Source organism: Astatotilapia calliptera, chromosome 4 (assembly GCF_900246225.1).
Source record: "Astatotilapia calliptera chromosome 4, fAstCal1.2, whole genome shotgun sequence".
NCBI lineage: Eukaryota > Metazoa > Chordata > Actinopteri > Cichliformes > Cichlidae > Astatotilapia > Astatotilapia calliptera.
The window spans coordinates 9,533,221-9,557,728 of record NC_039305.1 but is presented as its reverse complement, the minus strand read 5'-3'; the positions used below and the strand labels follow the sequence as shown (position 1 = coordinate 9,557,728).

The 24,508-nt window shown below is 37.7% G+C and overlaps 3 protein-coding genes across 4 annotated transcripts; 2 read left to right on the top strand and 1 right to left on the bottom strand.

Annotated features, from left to right (window-relative positions):
* Positions 1–610: 610 nt before the first annotated feature.
* LOC113020475 (UNC93-like protein MFSD11) lies at positions 611–11,825 on the bottom strand. Its single transcript, XM_026164490.1, has 13 exons — positions 11,282–11,825; positions 10,850–10,905; positions 10,645–10,752; positions 10,484–10,563; positions 9,302–9,398; positions 6,564–6,622; positions 6,292–6,436; positions 5,312–5,361; positions 3,370–3,435; positions 3,160–3,285; positions 2,891–3,065; positions 2,669–2,804; positions 611–1,510 (listed from the first exon to the last, which is right to left on the bottom strand). Exons 1-13 carry the CDS (start codon positions 11,369–11,371, stop codon positions 1,358–1,360), a joined length of 1,341 nt encoding a protein of 446 aa, XP_026020275.1. The 5' UTR covers positions 11,372–11,825; the 3' UTR covers positions 611–1,357.
* Positions 11,826–13,808: 1,983 nt separating this feature from the next.
* Positions 13,809–21,076, top strand: ubfd1 (ubiquitin family domain containing 1). Of its 2 annotated transcripts, none has more exons than XM_026164488.1 (8): positions 13,809–13,884; positions 14,176–14,295; positions 17,226–17,495; positions 17,612–17,820; positions 17,900–17,965; positions 18,082–18,187; positions 18,266–18,348; positions 20,655–21,076. In XM_026164488.1, exons 2-8 carry the CDS (start codon positions 14,280–14,282, stop codon positions 20,763–20,765), a joined length of 861 nt encoding a protein of 286 aa, XP_026020273.1. In that variant the 5' UTR covers positions 13,809–13,884; positions 14,176–14,279; the 3' UTR covers positions 20,766–21,076. The 2 variants fall into 2 exon arrangements, with proteins under 2 accessions (XP_026020273.1, XP_026020274.1); XM_026164489.1 differs by having other exon boundaries at positions 13,822–13,884; positions 14,185–14,295.
* A 1,480-nt stretch (positions 21,077–22,556) lies between these two features.
* Positions 22,557–24,267, top strand: rmi2 (RecQ mediated genome instability 2). The gene is made up of 2 exons (XM_026164487.1): positions 22,557–23,222; positions 23,882–24,267. Exons 1-2 carry the CDS (start codon positions 22,934–22,936, stop codon positions 24,031–24,033), a joined length of 441 nt encoding a protein of 146 aa, XP_026020272.1. The 5' UTR covers positions 22,557–22,933; the 3' UTR covers positions 24,034–24,267.
* The last annotated feature ends 241 nt before the right edge of the window (positions 24,268–24,508 follow it).

The window sequence follows — 24,508 nt, the reverse complement described above, 5'->3', positions numbered from 1 at the left end:
TGCCCCCTGCATTAAAGATGCCAGTGTTTGGCCTGGTTTCTGCAAATTTCAGGTAATAGACCTATCCAAAGTTGGTTACTTTCCTCACAAGCTTATCTCTCCAAACTTAATAATATGAACCCTGCCAGGATTTAATTCTGTAAGTAAATGCCATACACTTCACTTAGCCCTTCAGTGCTTTGTTGTTGTCAAGTAAGTGGCACAATTGACTTAAGATCACACAAAACTGCTTACTCTCATTATAATGTAATCAATACTCAATTACCAGTGAAATAATGTGGGACCTCTGGGCCTGTAACCCTTTCCCTTAAACTTAGACCTCGCTTTCGCCTTCTTTTTGATTAATGGCAATTGATTTTCAAATAAATCTGGCAAATCAGGATTAGATCCATTCGATTTACAGTAGGCAATAGACAAGTTTTAGTGAGAAAATGCTGAAACCCCAATAAATCTGAAACACAGATTTGGAAAAAGCTCAAGATTATTTCTGTACAGATATGTAATATAAGTAGCTCAATAATGCCACATTGTTTTAAGAGCCAGAATTTGTGAATTGGAATGAAGAATGAAAGAAAACAACCCAAAAATTAAAGTGCAGGCTCTCAACTTGTTTACAGGTCACATGTAATTTAATTAATACACATGAGCACATTAATGTTTATCTACAGATCAAACCTTTTGTCAGCTGTTACCACTTGCCTTGACTCTAACATTTGCACCGCTGACTTAAATGATGATTTATAATAATCATGTAGACCACAATACAGTCTATACTTGAGCCCCCCCAGTGTTTTAAAATTTATTCAGCAAAATTGGTGAAAACATTACATTAATATGCAAGAATGTAAAAAAAAATGAAGTGATTGTCAAGCATTAATTAGTGTCATCTATTCTTGTCATTATAAACAGCACTAAACATCCTGCAGTAACGCTTTAGATTCATAAATTAACTTCAACAATGGCACCGTTATTACGAACATGAGCTTCCAAAGCAATGCAAAGCAGATGATAAGGTAAGTTATTAAAATTCCATATTAAGACCACGTGCAGTACAACAGAGTAATAGAAAAATAACTTTAAAGATGTCCGATGACCACTTTGTAGAGTGAGAGGAAAAAAGGATTGTGCAAAGTACAGTGTAGACTTGTAAGGCAGCTTGGTTTCAGCTATGGCATCAATTCAAACTCTCGTTAGTGTCAATGCTATGTGAATCTGCATGACCCTCGGTGCTTCATTATAGAAAGAGATTTTTAAAAAGCGCTTCATGAAATGAGATTTTTTTAAATTACAGGATTTCTGATGGCCTCATTTTATCCTGAAAATGAGTTTCAGAAAGCCATTAATGCTGAGATGAATCCTAAAATTCCTGTATATCTACAGAGAAGTTCTGCATCCTCTCCACCACGAAGAAGCAAAGTGTTCCAGTGAAGCCCAGGATGACCATCAGCAGGAGCTGCCACATCAGCATGATGTAACCGCTGTAGAAGAACGCAGCTGCTGCACAGACAGACTAACAAGGGACAGACAGATTTAATGTTGTTGATTAATATGATAAAGTGCTTTTACAAATCTAATAAACTAAGTTGCACAAATTATTACACAAAAATATTACGTTTTCCAGCTTCACCAATCACCCCCTCAAAGTCATATCCTTGAGTAGCACAGCACAACTTCTGTAATGTCTGCTATTTTCAGATCATTGCCATTCTAAACAATCCAAACAATGACCCTTCAACTTAAGCTTTATTTAGGAGTAGTGGAAAAAGCCACAGTGAGCAAAATGTGGCCAGTGGTGAGTGACGATAATGGTGAAGTGGCCAAAAGGGTTCCTGTATTTTCAATTTGCTGTCTGCCAGTGCATGATATTACAGGCAAACCACACCATTCAGTTCATTTTCACATGATGCTCTCCCTCATACACCACAGGATATTATACTGTCGTAGAAATCCTCATAAACAGTCTGAACCTAAATCAACCATAAACATGCTCCTGAGCTGACCCAATGCTCCGTCTTAAAGTTTGGATTCTGCATGCGTTCCACTGTCAGTTTGGGTTGGGGTTTATATCCTGATCCCCATAAAAGTCTGAATGTTTCTCAAGTGGAAATGCACATGTGGGAGAGGTGTGGCCTACAGAGAGCATGAAAAACAGCACCAGCACTGGTAGCAGTGCAGCGCTGAAGATGGCGTTGAAGAAGAGATGAGATGTGTTTAAATCACACGTGGTTTTCATTTTTCTGGGCAGAATCAGAGAGCTTTAAAAGACACTAAACATACTATTACTTTCAAACTCATGAACCCCACTTTCAGATTTACTGTTAACAATTTCCCAGTAACAGCAAAATCTGAGCTGGACTTCAACTAGGTGGCACAACCATGTCAAGATTTCTCAGTTTGTTTCTGTTCATTGCATTGTGGTGTATTTTCCACGCCTTGACAAAATCAAAAAGATTTTTTTTGAATAGTTATAAAGCATACATTAATTTCTAGAGCTTAATTTTCAATTCAAAAAAAAAAAAAAAGGAAGAAGGTATGATATCCAGCATATCTGCCTTTTTTCTTTGTACTGTGACTTCAGGTGAATTTATTTCACTTGGAAGGAACACATTTTGCAGCAGCTTTGGTCCGCTCTGCTAACAACGTCTGAGAACTGGCAACTCAGGATTACCTGGATGAATTTAAAAATGGCGAAAGCCGGCGTGCTTTCTTCAGCATAAACATGGCCTAATATGCTGTAGAGCTGTGTGTTGAAACAGCTGTCCCCGAGTCCAAGCAAAAAGCTGCACAGCAGGGCAATGGATACACTAAGAAAGAAAAAGAAGAAATAAAATCAAAGCATAATCTCAAACAGTATTTTCTTATATGCTAAATTATCATAAAAACTGGATACCTTGGAGTTAGATATGGCTTCTTTAGGGACGTGGTTTCAAAAACAATGGGGGCATCATCAGGGATGTTAAGAAAGATCAAATAGAAAGCAACAAAATGGGCAACCATTCCCAGAAACACCACAGAAGTTCGTCTGAAGCGGCTGTTCTTGCACAACAATCCAAACAAACCCCCACCTGATGGAAAAGGGCATATTCTGCATAAATCAATCAATCTGCACGGCCTTGAATGACTTTAAATAACTTTGCTAAGAGCAGAAAGTGAACGTACCTACTATTTCTCCAATGCCTACAACAATCCCTGAGATCCCAATCAAGCCTTTAGCTGCTTCTGCAAACTGTGCAGTTGCTCCGATACACGTCCCATACACTCCACTGTAAAAAGATAGCTCAAGGCCTGGAGAACAGGAAGTGCATGCTGTAGCTGCAGGCATTTTTACTGGAGGCTAAAATATTTAATATGCAAAAGCATTTGACTTACCGCTGTACGCCATGCAAGGACTCAGAAGAAGGGTAGTTTTAGTCTTCAGCAGTTGTAGGATGGTTTCTAAAAGGGAGAGTTACAACACAATGATTTAAAATGCTAATAAATGCCGTTCTTCCACTAATACAATCTCCTTTAGCTCGGTATTGAGCTGAGAATTTAACACAGTCCAATGCAGAAAGAAAATATTCTGTCATAATAAGCCATATATAAATGCTAATTTAAAAAAAACAGCCAAGAGAGACTTGGCTGTTAGAAAAATTCAGATTTTAAAAGAGGAAATCCCACTAGGCTTGTTTATATATGCCTGGATGGCCCTTCTTGACATGAATCAGCTTGCATCTTTGATAAAAGCTGATACCTTTAAGGCAGGTGTGCACGAGTCTAAATGCACACAGAGATACACGCGAGACAAGGTGCAATCTGATCATCCAAACAACTTGAGGCTGCACTGAAGGCAGGTGCAAGTGCAGCAGCAGAGTTTCCAGTTGACAAACAGATAGAATCTGAAATAAACTAACGCATAGGCAGATTCTATGTACTCTGTTGTAATGCTAGAAGATTTTTATCCATATGAAAGCGATTTTCGCCTTCAAGAAAAACAAAACCGCCTGTGAGTGCCTGCTAGTTTCACAAAAAGAGCAATGAAAAGCAATGCAAATAACAGAGAGGGAAAGGGAAAATAAATACTTCGGTAGGAACTTACATTCCTTTTGAATGCTCAGTATATCAGATGAAACCCATCTACAGTGCAAGGGGGGGGGGAAACAGTGAATAGCTGTACAGGCAGGAATTTCAACTCTTTGGTTCAATATTGGCTGATTGCCAGGAAATCTGGATGTACCCCTTAGGATTTAAAAAAACAAACAAACAAAAAGCTGATATATGTTCCTTCGTACAAACAGGAAGAGAGAACTACAGTGTTGGAATTTAATGACTTTGAAATGTCACTGCAGTTATCCTTACAAATATACACTCAGCGGCTACTTTATTAAGTCACCTGTTTGTGTACTCATTAACGCAAATATCTAATCAGCCCTTGGTGCATAAATATGTAGACATGGTCAAAACTATCCACTGAAGAAGAGTGATTTAAGTGACTTTAAACGTGGCATGGTTATTAGTGCCAGATGGGCTGGTCTTTTAGAAACTGCTGTTCTACTGGGATTTTTCCCACATAACCATCTCTAGCGACAAAGGGAATAGCTTGAAATAGAGAAGGCAGATAGAGATAGATAGATATAGAGATAGATAGATATAGAGATAGATAGATATAGAGATAGATAGATATAGAGATAGATAGATAGAGATAGATAGATAGATATAGAGATAGATAGAGAGAGAGAGAGAGAGAGAGAGAGAGAGAGAGAGAGAGAGAGAGAGAGAGAGAGAGAGAGAGAGAGAGAGAGAGAGAGAGAGAGATAGAGAGATAGAGAGATAGAGAGATAGATAGATAGATAGATAGATAGATAGATAGATAGATAGATAGATAGACAGATAGATAGACAGATAGATAGATAGATAGATAGATAGATAGATAGATAGATAGATAGGTAGGTGTGTGTAGAGCTCTTTATTTTCCTGTGAAAGAACATTTATTATCCATGCTGTCTGTCAGGAATATATTCAACAGTGTCACTTTTTCACTCTTCCAGCATGAATAAAACAGATTATAAAAACCTTGAATGAGCTCACAGTATCCATTTAGAGCACATTAGTCTTGTTACTACACAAAGTTCCTTATGTATCCATATATACAGCACATATGGGATTTTCTCAATTACACTTTGCACCAGCATGCATTTACTGCATTCAATATGCACATTTATATGGATGTATAATGAATCCAGTAAATGTATGTAAATGAGCAAGTATCATTTTAGCAAAGCTCGTTAGGTACGCCTCAATGTGGCTTTCCAAAAGTGCAGATAAAACTTACTGAACTCCGATTTAGTATCCTGCATGGCAGTGTTCGCTCTGTGCTTGTACCTAGACAACAACAATTAAATCAATAACAACTTCCACAACACTGAAATTAATCAACAGAGATAAACTGCATACACAGACAATCTCAAACGTCCCTTCAACTAAAGAACAGGTGGAGGAATTTAAAAATCAGACAGTGGAAGGATTGCTCCCGATGGCATTCTTTGTTATTCTGTTGGAATCATTGTTTCGTTCCAGACTTGGCTAATAAACACTAAAACCCATACATGCATCACGCATACCCATAACTGTTTTTCACACACAGCTGCTGCCACAAGAGTGCTGGAAAGAGTATGTTTTGCTAACAAGACTTTTAGTCTCATGGTTTGTTTTTTGCGATGGATGTTTGTGAATGATACATTTATGGAATGTAATTTAATTTTCCCTATGACTTTTATTTGCCTTTGATGCAAGTTTTTTTTTTTTTTACAGATTTTTTCCCCCATCTTGTGATTTCAGTCAAACTTTGTTCATAATTCAAGACATTAAAATTTTAATATGCCTTAAAAATGTTGAAGGTTGGGGTCTTTAACTGCTGTCTCTCTCAAAGAGAAATGTTCTGTCTTCTCTTCCCCAAATCCGCCTGATTGCGCCCTACTTAAGTAAAGCGCTGTGATTAGACAAGACTCTGTCAAAATTGCATTGATCTAGAGAAAAGGATCAGTCCATTTTTTGTGAAGGACAAGAGTGATTTATAAGTCTTGTAGAAGAGCAGCAGTAAGTCAAAAAGTGGGTGATTTAAGAAAAAAAAACCTGTTTCGTGGGAGGTCTGAAAACACCTTAAGAAGGTCAACTGGATTAAAAAGGACATTTTTGGCCATGTTAGCCGTTGTGTATCCTATCCGAGCAGTAGTTCAGACACTTTATGTATTCTGAGTCATTCTGTGGGTCTGCAGTGAAAAATGTGTAATTATCTAAAGGATATTCATTTACATCGTGCGAGTTGAGAGCAGTGACTGCCCTTCCTCTTCAGAGAGCATCTCCTCTTCATGATGGCTCTTTCTCAACACCAGGAAGCTAAGTGTGCCGAGGATGGATATAACCAGCAGGGACAGAAAAATGTTTCTCCTGCTGTTGTCTGAGACAGGAAGATTAAAGTAAATTGCTTAATGAAAATGTGCTAGAAATATTAATAACATTAAGCTGGAGCATACTCAAACTAAAGAGCATTTTCATGCCGTTAAGTTACACAAGTTTGGCCTTACCTGGTATTTCTGTTCTTCCATTCCAGTCAAAATAAATGTAAAGATTACCAAACAACATGCTGTCAAGACAAAAAAAAATGGTGCAAAGAAAATAAGTAAAAGAACATTTCTCAAACAAAGCAGGGATGTACTGGACTTGCTGATAGGTTAAATTCTTGTTTTCCTTTATTTTGATAAAGTTAATAAACCGCCTCCTCCTTAATTTCATGTTAATAGGTATGTATCAACTTCCACATATATGCCAAGGTTTCTCAGCTAGTTGGTGCATTTTAGCGAGATGCCATTTATTTTAATGTTGTGGCTGATTGGTGCAGCTATGCTGCATGCCAAATTATTTTCATTTCACTGTCGTCCAAATATAATTTATTGCGTACAGCACCCTCCAAAATCTCCACAGCGGCATTCAAAATGTACTAGGTGGACAAGGACTCTACTGTGGATGAGCTGCATTTATAGATGTAAAAATGATGCTGATAGAACATCTGTGTCTGATCATGATGGTGATTTACTGAGAAAATAAACTAAAAGATATCATTTAGACTATACTTCCAAAAGTATTCGCTCATCTTCCTTCACACGCCTATGAACGTGTGAATTCATAAAGTTTAATATGATGTCAGCCTATCCTTTGCAGATATAACAGCTTCAGCTCTTCTGGGAAGGCTTTCTTTTTACAAGGTTTAGAAGTGTGTTTATGGGAATTTTGGACCATTCTTCCAGAAGTGCATTAGTGAGGTCAGATATTGATGTTGGACAAGAAGGCCTGGCTCACAGTATCTGCTCTAGCTCTGTCGGATTGAGGTCAGGACTCTGTGCATGCCAGTCAAGTTCTTCTACACCAAACTTGCTCATCCGTGTCTTGGTGGACCTTGCTTTGTGCACTGGTGGATAAAGCAAGAGGCCATCCCAAAACTATTACCACTAAGTCAGAAACATAAAATTGTCCAAAATGTCTTGGTATGCTGAAGCATTAAGACTTCCTTTCATTGAAAGTAGTGTTCTCCTGACAACCATCAAAACCCAGATTTATCCATCTGATTGGCAAATGGAGATTGCCACCGACTTCCACATTGTTATAATACCACTAACAGTTGACTGTGGAAAATTTAGTATCAGGGAAATATATCCTATCCTATCTCCTATCACAGTATCATGCTGGAATTCACTGAGCTCCTGAGAGTGACCCACTCTTTCACAAATGTTTGTAGAAGCAGTCTCCATGCCTAGGTCCTTGATTTTATATAGCTGTAGCCATAGAAGTAGTTAGAACACCAGAATGAAATTATTTGGATGTGTGAGTAAATGCTTTTGGTAATATAGTGTATATGTATAAATAGGGTAAGGAAAAGCTTCATGGGGACGCATTTGTTTTTGGCGTTTGGTAAGGCAAATACACCATGCGAGCCAATGAGGAACACAGAAACTCCTTCAGAATTTATCACAGTTATCACAGTTTAACCACTATTGACTTTCATTATTAGTTCAGTTAAACATTCTCTTCTCTGCTCTCTGTGCAATTTATTATGTGTACATCAAATTTTATGCACCAAACCTCTCTGGGCCTTTCAAACCTTAAAATAGTGACCTTTAATTAAAGTGCTCCCATTTGGACAATCAGAGTAATTAAAAGAAAAGACCGTGGACATGGTGTTAGCTGAATCATTTGAGAAATCATGTATGATAGACAGAAAATGTGGAGAAAGTTTATTTACTGGCTGGATCAAACACTGACTTTATAGGCATAATAATCTGCATTTTTGCCTCCGAGGATTCTTCTTTCGTTTTTTTGAAGCTGTTTATTTGCCTTTCACGGTTAACACTGGAATTCTGTGATCTATTTCTGTCTTTAATTACATATCTACCTAAACTAAAAAATGTAGATGAGCAATTAGTCTGTCCCAGAGCCACAGCAATGGATGAAAGGAGTTAGTCATGAAAGATAACAGTGATTTTCAGTCGTATTCTGTGTTTGTGTCTGCAGGCTGTGAAGAACTGATTCATAAGTTTACTGTGGCAGTGATCACCACTGGAGAGTCAGATTAGCATTGCCCTATTGGGAGCGTTGGCACAGGTGACAGCCAATGTTATTATTATACTAATTCAATTTGCATATTTTAACAAATACAAATTAGTCGTCCGAGCCAGTGTGCGAGAGCAATGGGCCAAATGGAGAAGATGAAAAGACCATAACTGTCACCTAGCGAACTTTAAGAGGCTTTCATGTTTTTTAGATTTTGCAGAGAAACTTATGACTGGTTTAAAGAAAAGATCATTTATAAAATGATCTACTAAATATTTCTTTTTCTTTGTAGTTTGCACTATATATTTTCGAGCTGAAAATACAGACAGAACAAAATGTTGGCAGCTGCACTGCAGTTACACCTTTGATCAACTGGAGCAGCTTCATCAAACAGCAGAACAAAACGATAACAAGCGAAAACACGGTGATCAGTCGTGTTTTATGAACCGGATGTACTGGTGGAAATAAATATTTTGATGCAAGTTCAATTAATTGTAACTTTGGGTTTGTTCAGAGCGCAGATGAGCAGGAAGACTGTTATATTCTCAAATAAAACATTACTATTTACTTCACACAGCCCAAAGTTAAAAATTCTCATATACAGCGTGATGCAAATGAAAACTAAATCAATGAAATGAAATGAAATACTCTCTGGTTTAAAGAAACTTTAAAATGTTAAAGGTTTGTCTTTAAAAGACACAAAGACTGAGCTCCATACCTGCACTGTAGGAGAGCCCAGAACATTCCAGTGTTTCTGTTGATGGTGGAGGCCTCTGAGTTTTCCACCAGAAACTGTCCTTGAGCTGTCCAGAGCACTGAAGGAACGTGAATGAGGGCGGGTCATTGAAGTAGGAAAAAAGGTCAATTAATTGCCCACATTAATAAATATATAATTTTAATTTTTTTTTACATTGTCAAGTAATGCATCATACCATACAGTAGCCCTAGGACTTGATAAAAATTCATTGCTCTGCAGTGATTTGAGGCTGCATTAAAAACATTTTTTCTTCATTTTTCCAGCACATGCTCAGCATGAGGTCTGCTTTCTCTGTATTTCCGCTAACATTTACAAGCAAACCAAAGGTGTTAAGCACTCTTTACAGAATCAGCCCCTAACCCATTTAAGGTCTAATTTGGGATATACTGTTTATGTTCATCATCATATCCCAGCCATGATAATCCCTGTATGCATGATTAAACTGCATTTGGATTTTGGCACAGAAATTGAGCTTGCATGGACTGCAAAAGCCAACAACAGCCACCTTCAAGTATTTATGTTTGCTGAAAGTCTTCATCTGTTACTACACTGTATCCTGCCTCAGTGTTCATACGCACATTTTAGTAAGTGGGCTGTGATGTGATGTATGTGACAAAGAAAACTCTGAAAGGTGAATATTTAAACAAATCAAAAATACAAATATATACTCAAAAATTAAACATAAAACATGAAAGCCTGAACTGTTGATACACGGCTTTCATGTGGTTTATGCCAAATTCTGACCCCTAGCAATGTCGCAGCAATGATCAGTCCAGGTAAGACTGGGTTATTTTAAAGATATTTTATGCAGAAAAAATCAACACATTAATCGATGATGAAACTGATCAGTTGCAACCCAGCTGTGAAAATAAAATAGCCAGTAAAAACACCAGAATAACGACCAAAAAAACCCGTCCAATCAGTAATTGTTGACATACTCAGGTTTCAAATTTATATTAATAATTATTCAGTTAAATAATGATAATAACCGTACTGCAATGTTTCACACCCTTCTGTATGTCTTTTAAACAGACACTAACTCTCACTTTGTATATAATCTGCATGCAATTGCAAGCATGTATTCAAAGACATTTAAAAGCCAGGCTTGAAGTTCCAAAGACAGTTTAGGAGAGAGCGACTTACTGGCTGCTCCTATGCCGATGAGAACGGAGGTCAAGTAAAAAGACCATGTCGAGGGGACGATGAACATCGCAATGTAACCACTAGAGAAAAACATAATGATGATGAACATGTCTCAGCATCTTTGTTCGTTTCCTTTATGCAAACAGCACGTCAGTATTTACCTGTACAGCAGGCCGCTCAGAAACATGGTAAATTTTGGTCCAATAACTGTAACAATCATTGGTGCAAGCAGATTGGAGAACGAGAAGACTCCATAGATGATTCCAAGGCTGTAAAGTGGGGGCAGTAAGTAGCAGTAAGTAAATAAATGCAAGTTGGTGAACTGAACACCAGCATTTTTCCCCCTGTTTCTCCACCATGACCTACCTGTGGTACCCACTTCCAGTGAAAGTAGAATTTCCCAGGCTTTTCACTACAGTTTGCTGCAAATAGGAAAAGAATAAAAGTCTATGTGAACCACAGGGTTAGAATTTACATATTAAGTCACAGTAATGTCCTTAAGTCATTCATAAGATTTGATTAGTTCAGTGATCACTGAAGAAAATTAGAAACACGAGATGCGCCTCATATAGTCCTTTGGCTGATCTGTTTCATACATCCCATGAGGCGGTTAATTTTTTTTCTTTAGAAATTACTTTAAAAGCTGTTATGACAAGAAAAAAACGTTGTTGTATACGAGCAACATAAATGAACCTCCTGTCTCTTAAATACAAATCTCAACTCAATGCGCTGTCCTCTAACATTCTGGGGCAAAGTAAAAATGAAATGTAATTTAAAAAGCAAAGTTTACGAAGTTACCTCAACATTTCCACAGGTGGTGAAGGCGGTGAAAATAAACAAAAATCCCACACCCAAAATCACAACGTTGAAAGTCCTTCTGTCTGCCATGGCGTCTTCTTAATCGCGTTAAATCAGACACATTTTGAATTCACTGCAGACTCGCGATTCAGTAGCGTCGCTAAGTTTGTACTATAAGCCTAAAGCCTCCCATGTGCACTCGCGTGGATCCATTTCAGCAGCTGCGAAAATAAAGTTCACTTCACAAACTTGTAAAGTTCGCGTTTAGTGAGCGAACAGCGGCCGGAGATGAGCGGTGTGGCGTATATGCAGACAGTTAAAGGAGCAGCACTGTCACGAGAACACGTCTCTCCTATTACCCAAAGTACGCATGACAACTTGTGACTTAAATTAAAAGTTGCTGGGGATTTTTTCTTTTTTCTTTTTTTTTTTTGAGATCTTCCTTTTACTGTGACCTCTTCGTCATGGCTTTCGTCACTCTCCTTTTCGCCTTCAGTTTCTTCTTCTTGTGCAATTTGCGGACATTTACACGCATTTTATCTTTGCTGCCTTCCAGAGGTGACCAGGAGAAACATTCCCCGTGGGAAATAGATGACTTTTTATTGCGCTATTACGCAATAGGAAAAAGTTTATGGAGTACATGTCCCTTCCACGCATAAGGACGTTGGAGTGGAAAATAGAGATTAGTTCGCATTGCATCCTTATTACCCCTAAATATCTCATTTTTGACTGATCAACACAATGTTTTTGCTATTGTATTATAATTATTGTATTAAATCTAAAAGACAAAAAATCCACACATCCACAAAAAAACCAAAACACATGATCAAACAAAGTAATCCAATACTGTGCAAAAGTCTTGCACCATTCATTTCTTCCTATTTTGCTAGGAAAATGGATAAGGGGCGGTTTACGGAAACATTCTGCTGACATACAGGGAAATACACTATATGAGGCAAAAAGAGAGTTCACACAATTCTAAGGAGCTTAAAAATCAATATTTGGTATGACCACCTTTATTCTTCAAAACAATCTGAGCTTTCTTAGGCAACTTTCTTGTTCCTTTAAGACGTCCTTAGGAATAGTTCTCCAGGCTTTCTGGATAACATTCAATGCTCTTCTTTGGATGTTCGGGGATTTTTCTTCCGGTCTCTTTACAGATGATCTCACACTACTTCAATAATGTTGAGGTCCGATCTCTGGGGAGAGCAATCTACGACCGATTGTCTTCAAATGTGTGTTTTTCTATCCAGGTATACTTTTACTGCATTGCTGTTGTATTGGGGATTATTATCATGAGGAAAAATGAAGCCCCTGCTATCATCTACTCTCGAGATGGTATTGCATTGTGAATAAAATCCCAACAGTATTTCTCTGCCTTCATAAATCCATCAGTTTTGACAAGATTCCCAATATAACAGAGCCTGTAGATTTTCTTTATGCTTGCCACTTCTACTGTCCAATCCATTTTTTTAAGGACACACTGCACAGTATGCTGAGATATGCCACGTTTTCAGCTAATAGCTTTTTGGGAATCACTATGTTGGTGTAAAAATACTATCTTATGCCTGTCAAACTGTATTTTCTTTAGCATTTTTCATACATTCAACTAAAGAAATAGGAACAAGTGATATTTTTGCAACAGGCTTTAGTGAAAAGAAGTGCCTAACTATACAATTTGCTAAGTTTTCTCTTATATGTAGACACAACACTGGTTCATCTGTTGAGGTGCTCTGTGTTATTGAATGATGGAATGATTCATGGGTCAGTGTTGAGTGCTTCAGCAAACAAACAAACAATTCCTCTGAAAATCAGATACAAGGTCTGGACTATAAATGTGCGAGAAAGCAGACAACGTCCAAAGAAATACTTTGAAAGACCTTCAGAAGGCCTGGTAGAACTATTGCCACTTTAAAAAAAATTACAAGCAAGTCTGGCTCCGTGGAAACAAAATATAAAGAAATAGCAAGTGACTTTTGCACAGTACTGCAATCAGGGACCAAAGCAGCACATAAAAGAGAGAAATTACTTTCCACACTGTGTAAGAGACTGTAGAATAACCACAGCCGCAGTTTTAAAAAGGTAGAAAGTTCATTAAGTCTACAGAAACTGTTAAAGTCAGATTATTCATTGTGGACTAATTATCCAGCATCCGTGACACTATTTCAGCATGAAACCAGTAACTCATATCTATGTATATATGTATATATATATTACACTGTAGGTTAATGTATCAAAAATATTTTCATAAGTAAGATATGCATGTTGGTACGTGTTACCATAATATAAAAACAGTATCTTAAAAAATATTACGATCCTGTCCAACGCCATCAGTTGTAAAATGAGTTCATGAACGCCATCTGCTTGGGGGTTTTTTTTTCTTTTAATTTTTACTTTTCCATAACTGAAAATCTTGTGTAAAAGAGTTGGCGAGGTAAAGTCATTTTAAATTTCGAACCTTTACACCTTTTAAGGAAAGACTTAGCCAATAGCCATTGATTAAAGTGCCACCTCCCGGTGTCTCCCTTGCTTTCACAACAACAAAGAAACGAAGCCAAGCGAGAGTATTACGTCTCTTCACTTCCGTGTCCGTTATCTTGGCCGTATGTACATTGGACTGTTCGTGCTTGAAAAAGTGTTTTGTTGCCTTTATGTTTAGCCATAATATATCGACAGTAGCGTTAGCTAACCTGTAACAGTTTTTACAAAAACAAGAAAAAGTTATCTTCAGTTGTTTCAGCGTGCGCATGCGCATTTCCATTATCCCTGTTTGCCCACGAGCTAACTGAAACTATTAACGTTTAAACTTTGTTTGGTTGCGTATAGCTATATTAATAATGCGTTTTCAAAATAAATGATTAAATTGTTTCTGTTTCTACGTTGTCACGCGCGAGTGTGGACAGAAGAACAATTTTAGCTGTTGTTTCCTGAATACTGGACCCATCCTGCTTCCTGTAGTATCTTTGCCACAACCTACAACGGATTGTACACAATCATCATGGCGACGCAGGATGGTGAGTATTGAGAAAATTCAGCAGTATTTCAATAATATCTTTAAATTGAGCTCATATAATGTTAATGAAATTATACGTACCTCTAAATATACTGTAAATATACTGAACTAATAATGGACATTTTCGTCTTTCCGCAGGGTAATTTTTTAACGTTCACTAGTGTTGCGGCTAGCTAATGTTAACGGTTGCTAACTACCATTTACATTTAGCTGGATGTGTGAAGCACTGCGGTTAACGTGATGTCATTTAACATATGTTTTTTGTTTTATCAAGTTAACTTAAGCTGTTAAAGACTTAACTGTATAGGATTAAGTATTGTAGCGATCAAACACTAACATACAGCCTATTTACTTTACTAGTTTTGCAGTAAGGCCATTCTTGTTATGAGATGTGTTGTTTTGCGAGTGCTTATTGTTGTTTAAAAACGTTTTTCTGTTTTCTTTTGGCGGCTATTCGCTTTTATGTATCCCATTTCTCAGCACACATCGAAAGACTGCTTACTAGAAGCGGTGGAAAGACCTAGAAAAACCACGAGGGGGAAAGTGGTTAGCAGATAAGACTAAATTAGACTTCGTTACATCTTTGTTATTAACTCATAATAGCTCCATACATAATTGCTTATTGTGTGAAACTATCGGGAACTGCACGAAAGTGAGATTCTTATTATCTCTCTCTCTCTCTCTCTCTCTCTCTCTCTCTCTCTATATATATATATATATATATATATATATATATATATATATATATAAAATAAAGAGTATTAAGTCAACTTCTAGTTTATTGATTTAAACGCTTCCAAACACGTCGATGTTTTGTATTATATCAAGGTAAACAAAACAAAACAAAAGTCTTATTTAAAGTTGCAAAGTAGACATAGATATGATAGGTAGCTAAATATAGTTCACAGGAATGTATTTTGTAAGTGATAAAGGTGAGCTGGGTTTCCCCGTTTTATTTTGTTTCGTTTTAAGCCATTGTGAGTAAGCCGTCTAGGTTCAGCCTCATTTAGTTTTATTGTTAGTTTTTAATGAGCAGAGTTTTGACACTTAGTCACTCAGCTATTTCACAACTATTTTGGTAAATTATTTGTGTTAAATACAACCTGCACAATTGTATGTAGTTTGAGTCTTCCATGGAAAGAAAGCATTGCTACCTTTCGCTTAAGTATACATATATGTGTTCTGCCGCAGCAGATACAGTCTGATTCTGTGGGAAGCGCCACATTTATCCCAGAAAGTCAAAATACATAATAAACAACTCAATTGGCACTTTACTCCTGGAATTTTTAGGACTGTAGCCTCTTTGTCAGCCAGTCATTTTTCCTTGATATGCTTACCAACAGTCTTTCAAAACAAGTCCTTCAGTGGAAAGAGCTGTGGAAAAAAACTTAAGTTCAGCATCACAGCTCTGTTTACGTTTAATCTGAGTCACTTCCAGACTAATTGACATTGTGTTAAAGATGTTATGGCTGCATTTTGCTATAACCAACAGCAAAAAAGTCTGTTGTAAACTTTGCTGCAGTTTGCAAAGAAACTGACACGTCATCCAAAGGCAGTAGGTTGACATGAGGCTTTGAGTTCGGACAAAACTGGATTCAAGCTTTGAAACAGATATTGATATTTCGGTGGACGTTTTGTGAAAAAAATATCATGATTTGAGGCTGTTATCATTCTTCAATTGTTCTTGTGCAGGGATTAGCAGTCGACATACAGTTAGTTGAGATAGTTCTATTTATCTGCTGGTCTGCTCATAGATTGCCGTTATCATTTTGTTATGCAATGACTGGGTTAAACTCATTTACTGCAGATACTAGCATTTCATGTCTTATTAATTTACGGTAACAAGGCTGGGAGGATGATTGTTCCCCCCCACTAACAATGAGAACAATAGCCACAATTTCTGACAACTAAGATATCATCACTATGTTAATCTTTCTGTAAAAATCTGATATTATATATGTATGTCTGCCCTAATACTAATCTAATTCATAGGAGACTGCGACAGTGCAGGTGGTTTTCATTTAAGGCAAGGTGGTCAACCTCCAGCATAAAACACAAGAAACACTTGTAATAAAAAAGTTCCCTGAAAGAAAGACATTTGTAACAAATGTCACGGTAGAGTGAATATAATAGGAATATCAACATTTTGGTCTGTTGTTATTTTTAATGCAAAAAGTTTCTTTGTTGTAAAAGAGAGACAAGTGTAATCATCTGATAGGCTGAGACAACACATTTCTTTCTCTCTTTAGAAAACTTTGTGGTTGTTATTGTGATACATTGTTTTTTGCAGTGCTGTTGCTGGCACTGACGGCCTTCCTGTAATCAGCTTCTGTTATGTGTGTCTTTTAACATCTCTTTGGTGATTATGGTGAATGTGATTAACTATAACTGGGAGTTTCCCTTCGCTAGCATAAAAAGATTTGCCTGACAGCACTCATTTGAGTGACCAATAACCAGAACAATTGGAAAGTCCAAGGAACTCAGGGAAGATCTAAGAAGAATTGTAGATGTACACAAGTTGTAAAGGTCTCTTGGAGCCATTTCTAAACAACTGCAGATTTGAACATCATTAGTTCAAACAATTGTACATTAGTACAAGTTAGTCAGATGTGTCATTACTTTGCTGAGGGCTGGAAGAAGAAACAAACTGGAAATTGGTTAAGATGCTCTAGCACCCAATTATTATTTTGTTATTGCCATTAAAGATGTATATTGTACTATCATTCGATCTTGGAAAAATAAATTTTCAAAGAAATCATTAAAATCCCCAAATTACCACCACATGTGAGTGTATGGAGACCTTTGACCACATCTCTATAGGCAGTATCATAATGCATAGGCACTCTTATATGGAAAATTTGAGATATAATAATTTAAACTTGGAAGGGTTACTTTAAAGGAACATAAGTCTAAGATTTCATTCTTTTCCAGGAAGTGAAGAAGTCATAATGGAAACTGAGGCAAAACCAAAAGAAGCTGAATCACTAGGTGAAGATGTTGAAAAAGGTGGTGCAGAAGCGACGTCTCACACAGATGCAGGAAACTCCACAACTCAGGACTCTAATATTAGCAATGGGGATGATACAGAGGACAAGGAAACAGTGGACTTGAAGATAATTTGGAACAAAAATAAATATGATCTGAAAATTCCTGTTGATAGCACCGGAGCCAAACTAAAAGAGAGCATTCACTCACTCACTGGTGAGAGCCAACAGCATACATTTCTTCTTTTAAATTAATTGTTACAATGAGTGTTGTTTAGCAACGCATAAACAATAAGAACTCAAAGATAGTTCTTTCTTTCCTTTTTATTTTAGGTCTTCCACCGGCAATGCAAAAAGTGATGTATAAAGGATTGCTTCCAGAGGACAAGACGCTACGTGAAATAAAGATTACAAATGGTGCAAAAATAATGGTAGTAGGATCTACAATAAATGATGTATTAGCTGTAAATACACCCAAAGAAGTCATCCAGCAGGAAGTTAAAGCTGAAGAAAACAAGAAGGAGCCTTTATGCAGGCAAAAGGTTTGATTTGTCGCCTTATTGTAGAAAGAGTTTTTTTGTTGTTTTTATTTGTCATTTTAAATCTGCACTATTATCTCAGCAACATAGGAAAGTTTTGGACAAAGGTAAACCTGATGACATCATGCCAGCTATTAAAGGAACAAAGGTAAGAGGAAAATTAACCTGTTATTAGCTGTAGATAAAGGTGCTTTTACAGTGATACAGTGTGTTTGAATATACACAACTAAACACAACTGACAGCTGTCTTGTGCCGCTTAACAGGAACGATTACCAACAGTGCCTTTATCCGGAATGTATAACAAATCCGGAGGAAAAGTTAGACTCACATTCAAGCTGGAGCAAGATCAGTTGTGGATTGGAACAAAAGGTAAGATTATAGCTAACCTACTTTTGCTAGCTGCACTGCACCATAAAGATGCTGATAATTTAAATTTCTCATCTGCAGAGAGGACGGAGAAAGTCCCAATGGGCTCCATTAAAAACATAGTGTCTGAACCCATCGAAGGCCATGAGGACTATCACATGATGGTAACTATCTTTTGTGTGGTAAAAAGCTGGTGTGGCTGTTCACTAAAGTGACTGAACTATGTGTGCCTCAACGATGGAGTCACTGTAATAGAAGGTTTTCAGTTAAAAAAAAGTTTCTTTGGTTGGTATACTATCCATTTTTTTAAGTAGTGATGTAATGACACTTGTTCCTAGCTAGGGTTAGGGTTCTTGTCTTTTTAAAGTGCTGTAGCGTTTTGTCTCTTGTTCTTTTGATTTGCGAATAGATACAAAAACCCCAAAAGGGTCACTTACAGGACCCTCAACACATGTCTCAGCTGTGTTCACACGTGACGGAGAAAAGGAGTGGGAGATTAACAGAGTGTGGTGGCAGCAGTGATGTGGGTGCTGTACTGGTCTGTTGTGGTGAAGAAAGAACTCAGTGTGAAAGCAAAGCTGTCTATTTACCAGTCGGTCTACGTTCCTACCCTCACCTATGACCTGTGAGCCCTGGGTAGTGACTGAAAGAATAAGATTGTTGATACAAGTGGTAGAAATAGGGCGAGGAGCTTGGTCACAGTGTAGAGCCACTTCATATCAAAAGGATACAGTTGGTCATTTGGGTTGAATGCCTCCTGGGCGCCTCAAAGGAGAGGTGCTTTGGACATTTTCCACTGGGAGGAAGCCCCAATGTAGATTCAGGACATTCAGGAGAGATTATGTCTTCTGCAGGCTTGGGAACACCTCATTGTGGCCAGGGGAAGAGCTGGGAGAGGTATTGGCGAGAGGGAGGTCTCTATTTAGACTGGGATAACCATTGGAAGATGGAGGACCCTCAGACAGTTTAATACTCATCCTGTCATCCTACATCTTTCCTGTCCAGTGTCCATAATAGCCTGACAATAGATCTCTGGCTAGCTACAGTTGTTTCTTGATTGTTTGTTTTTTTTATATAAAATGTTCGTCAGGACATGGTATATCATCTTTAGCTAACTAACAGTATTGCTAATTGTATTGCTGCAAGTCTCCTTCTTCATCCAGTTATTGCTTTTTATTGTTGCTTTTTATTGTAATACCTAGTCAAACAGCCACATTGATTATTTTATTGGAGATTAACAAATCTGAAGTATTTTTCACTCTCAGGAGTATCTTGCTGTTCTGGAGTCTTTGTACCCAGAAATGGCTAACAACATCAGAACGAGCAGATACTTTGTGTGTGTATAGAAGTGATCAATACACCAAAAAAGACTTTGAGACCAAAGTATGTCTCTGTGTAATTTTGTTTGAATTCCATAGCAGCTTCACATGAGTGCATCCAATCAAATAGTATAATGTCTGAGCACATATGAGTGGGGCTTTGAGGGACTTCCCTGGTATTGAGCTTTATTACCACCTCATCAGATATCACCCTCAGTGTAACAGATCTAAATGCAGATAATGTTACAGCTGTAGAGCAGAGATATTCAAATGTATGATAGTGGAGTCAAAACAATGCTTTGTGTTGTCATGTTTTTGGCTCAAAAATGAAAAGTGATGCCTGCAGCTTCCTCCGAGTTTGTTTTTGCATCTCTCAACAGTTGAAAACATATTCAAAGCAGATAGACGAGGAGATGGGAATGATTTAAGATAGAAGAAAGATAAAAGCCAAACATTGGATTTGGTTAGCCAGGTTGTTTACTTTAAAATAAAAGAAAGATTCAGTACAGTGGCTGTTTTTAAATTAAGCATACTATATCATATTAAATTGCAAAATAACATTTTAGTGGATTATAATAAATGACGCTTTGTGTTGAAAGGGCTTCTAAGAGGCACTGCGCACACTCAACATGTTAGTACTGGGTTGTACCCCATTTTTCCTTTAGAGCTATCTTAGTGGTGCAGATTCAAAAAAGTACTGGAAACATTCCTTGGAGATTTTGGTCGATGTCATATTCAGTTGACAGCATCACTCCAACATTCATGCCACGTTCACTATCTCTTAAATCACCTTTATTCCCAATTCTGGTGCTCGGTTTGAACTTCTGGTGTTAGTCTTGGCCATGTTTATGTGCTTAAATGCATTGAGTTGCATTAGAATAAGTATGCCTGATAAAGTATCCAGTGAGTATGTATGACAGTAGACATTTAAGGCTTCCTGAAGTCCAGATTTTTGTGTCTTAACATCTGTTCATAATGCAAGTGGTTGAATTTTATTTATTGCAAAATAAGTTATTTTTTCTATAAATTAAATTTGCTTTTAAAATCTATACAAGACACAATGTGTTTATTTATTCTCAATACATGTTTACATTTGCAAATGCCTCTGAAACCACTTAATGTACTTACCGGTTTGTCTTCCACCTTTGCAGGCTTTTCAGCTGGGTCCAACGGAAGCTTCGCAGTATTGGGTCTACTGGGTGCCTGCACAGTTTGTCGATGCAATCAAAGACACAGTCCTTGGAAAATGGCAGTATTTCTAATGTGCCTCTTTTTTGACAATGATGAACTGGGATTGAGAGGAGATGATAACATGAAACTGGAGTCAGCAGTGTCAGCAGTTTAAGGAACCTCTTGGAGTGTATTCCAAGGACACTGACGGATGCCTGTGGACTAATCATATTCTTTTTAGGTTTAAAGTGCACTATGTGGCAGCATAACATTTCTCAGCCCTGTTGATCATTCAAGGTTTTCAGCAAATCCAAGGGAAAACAATTACAAAAAAAATGTACAGAAATTGCTAACACTTTTCTTCAGTTATTCTTAAAGAAATAAAAAAAAAATATTTAATGAATTGAATGTGCCAGATCATTGCTGTCTGTCTTCTCCATTCAGTATTAAATCCACGCAAACTTCGTCTGCATTATTTTATTTTTCCAAGTTTTACACTTAAGAACAGATGCAGTTCTTTCCAATTCTCTTGGCAAAAAACTGCTCGTGCTGTCTAGTGGAATAGAGGCTGTGAACAAGCAGCAATTTTCATGTCCTGCCACAAATTGTGAATTAGATTGAGGTCTGGAATATGCCACTGCAGAACCTTTAAAGTCAATCCTGTGCAGTTTTGGCTTTCTTGTTGTGGGTCATTGTCTTGCAGACAAACAAATCTCCAGAGTAGCAGCTTTTTTGCAGACCGCAGCATGTTTTCCTCCAGGATTTTGCTCTGTTATTAGCCCTGCAGTGATGTGAAGTGCTTGCCTTGTATTAAACAGCCAACAAAAAGTTTTATTATGGACTTGAAATGTTCAGACTTCCTAACCCTTAATTTTCAAGGAAAAGTTACACGATGAGGGGTGGAAGTGAAGCTGAATCTATAAACCACATTATGCAACTTTCTCAAAATGACTTATTAGTCTTGTCATAGCGGAGGTGAGTTGCATAAATTCTAGTAATAAACTCATTTGTCATGATTATTGTCATGTCCAGAGTGGCATTATGTAGTGTTCATTAGTCTTCAACACTTTTTGGCAGATTAATAAACAGCTCTGTATTTTTAGGAGCTGAACAACAGCAGTTGTTGGTATGTTTAATTAGTATTAATTTGTGGTTTTTCATTTTGTTTATTCAAGCAGTGTTTTTCCACAGTAATATTAATCAGCATCACTCACCCCTATAATATGCAACTAAAGCAGTTGTTGAGACCCCCCTCCCATGTGGCTTTAGTGAATATTATGCTGCAGTTAGAGCTATTCCTATGCATCAATGGAGTATGCATCAGATTTAAATAACAAAATGAGCTGCTCCTTGGACTCAGATGTACATTTTTTTTTCTTGGTTTCCCTTCTTTATTATTTTTGATTAAAGTATCACAACCATTATAACGAAGATGCATAAACTGAAGAAATCAAACACAAATTCAATTTAACAAATTGTTTTAAAGCCATATTTTGCAGCAATCTTGCATAAATTATAAGGGCAGGGATAGCTCAGTAGGTAGAGTGGTGGCCCCATGGAAGGTCGGGGGTTCGATTCCCCTGAACAGCTACCCTGAGGTACCCCTGAGCAAGGTACCGTCCCTACACACTGCTCCCCGGGCGCCCAGTGGCTGCCCACTGCTTCACTGAGTGAATGGGTTAAATGCAGAGAGGGATTTTCCCCACGGGGACCAATAAAGTACACTTTCTTTCTTTCTTCTTTTCTTTCTTAAATGGCTATCAGTATTTAAAAGAAAAACAAAAATACCAATGGAGACACTTTCTATTTTGTCCATTTTAAAAAACATGTTTTTTTTTAATATAGCTTCAGGATTGTAAACATACACTACTGTACATTTCATTCATTATCACAGTTTGCCAGGCTGATTTCTATACAAGGTTTTAGCTCTTTATCACAGCAGACTAAAACTTTGTAACATTCACAAATGGACCTGATGCCCAGAGATCCCCCCTGTGATGCTTACAAACAATACGGAAATGACAGTTACACTAATTAAATGTGTTTTATCTGTGAATTTCCCCTCTATCATATGCTGCCTCCTATTCACCTGCCTGTGATTGAAGTTCAATTTTGATGCTTTTACTCTGAAGAAATCAGGCGAGGACGTGTTTTATTGCCGGAAAAGAGTGCTGCCACGACTTCCGCTCGTGGGGAGGCGGGAAATGAAAACGCTGTCGCAAGTTGTCCGTCGCTTGACGCCAGCAGCAGTCTGTCAGTGATGTCCAAAGTAGAGAAGACAGACGTGGAAAGGACACGTCCCCCGCCTGTTAAAGTGCTGTCGGGACAGCTGAGGGCGGCAGGGAACTGGGGCACCGCTGATAGCGGGGCCGGCTGTGTAATTAGACTGGGCAGGGGACGCTCTTTGCCTGTCTCGCTGGTGTGGATGCAGGGGACTGTGCTGGAAGTCCAGCAGGACAGAGACACCGTGCTGTTGATGGATGAGACGGGGACTTTCATTGTTCAGGGTGTTAACAACATCCCCAAAGGGAAACCGTGCTTGTCCCAAGGTAACTGACCCAGACCCAAGCTAGATTCTGTTTCAATCCACACAGAAGCTAAAATTTAATTACACCCCCCCGAGAACAATTATTGGCTATTAGGCATATATACCGGTAAGTGAAAAGAAACTGCTTTTGTTGCTTAGTCATTATTATTGGGACCAATTAGAAAGGGGACGTATATTCTGTTTGGTTAGAGAAAAATATAGCTTTGTCCCCATTTACTGCATTTTTATCTAGTGACAGAATCAAACACAAAATGACATTACATTCTAGGAGTTATTATGAAGTATCTTAATAGAAGAAAAAAATCAACAGGATAGACTCTTTTTTAATTACAAATAAAAAGTAGAACTACTATTGTTAATGAACTCAGACCTGTATTTTAAAATTCTAATACGGTTTTAACACACTGCAAGTTCAAAAGCTGTAGTTGAACAACAATTTTTAAATGAGATCATTTTCACTCTAGATATTAGTGGCCTGTTATTGAATTCATGAGAATCCTGGTTAATGTGAATATTTTCATCAGTGCACAGCTTGTTAGGCTGAAAGGAGAGCATTAATCCTAAAATCTGTAGCAGCAAGCTGGCAGATTTATCTCTCCAACCACGATTTACCGTTGAAATCACTGTCGGTCAACAGTTCACCACTTGCTGTTCTTACAGGGAAATATGTCATGGTGATGGGCATCATTCAGGCGATCTCACCAGAACCAGCCATCCGTGCAGTGAAGATGGCAGACCTCTCGGAGCTTGCTGCACTTCACAGACGTATGTGGAAGCTTGAGGTGGATGACCTGCAGCAGGTGCTGGCTTGAATGCTGGGCTGAAGTGCTCCTCCTTCTGTAGCTTGCTACATACTACTGAAGTGTCAAATGTTACCTCAGCAGACTTAAAAGATGACTTTCCTTTCTGCTGGACTTGTTTGATGGAGGTCAAGTGATTAAGAAAACTGGTGTGTGGCTCCTAATCCAAAGTTGTCACTGGAGCTGTTAGATGGATAACTTAACCTTGACCAAAAAAAAAAAAAAAAAAAAAAAACTATCTTCATTGTACTAGTACCGTTTTGAGGTTTTGACTCTTTTTCAGAATACCTTTGTTAAGTAAACATGGTCAAATAACTTTTCAATAATGCATCAGGTCTTTATTAAAACACTGCATCAGTATTGACATGAGAGTTCAAAACTCCCCATTGTGTATAAAGCCATCACTGAGGATTGCTCTGAACTTGTGTTTAATGTAAATGATTTTAGTTCAACTCTAACAATGTTACCTGTAACATACAGGCTTGTA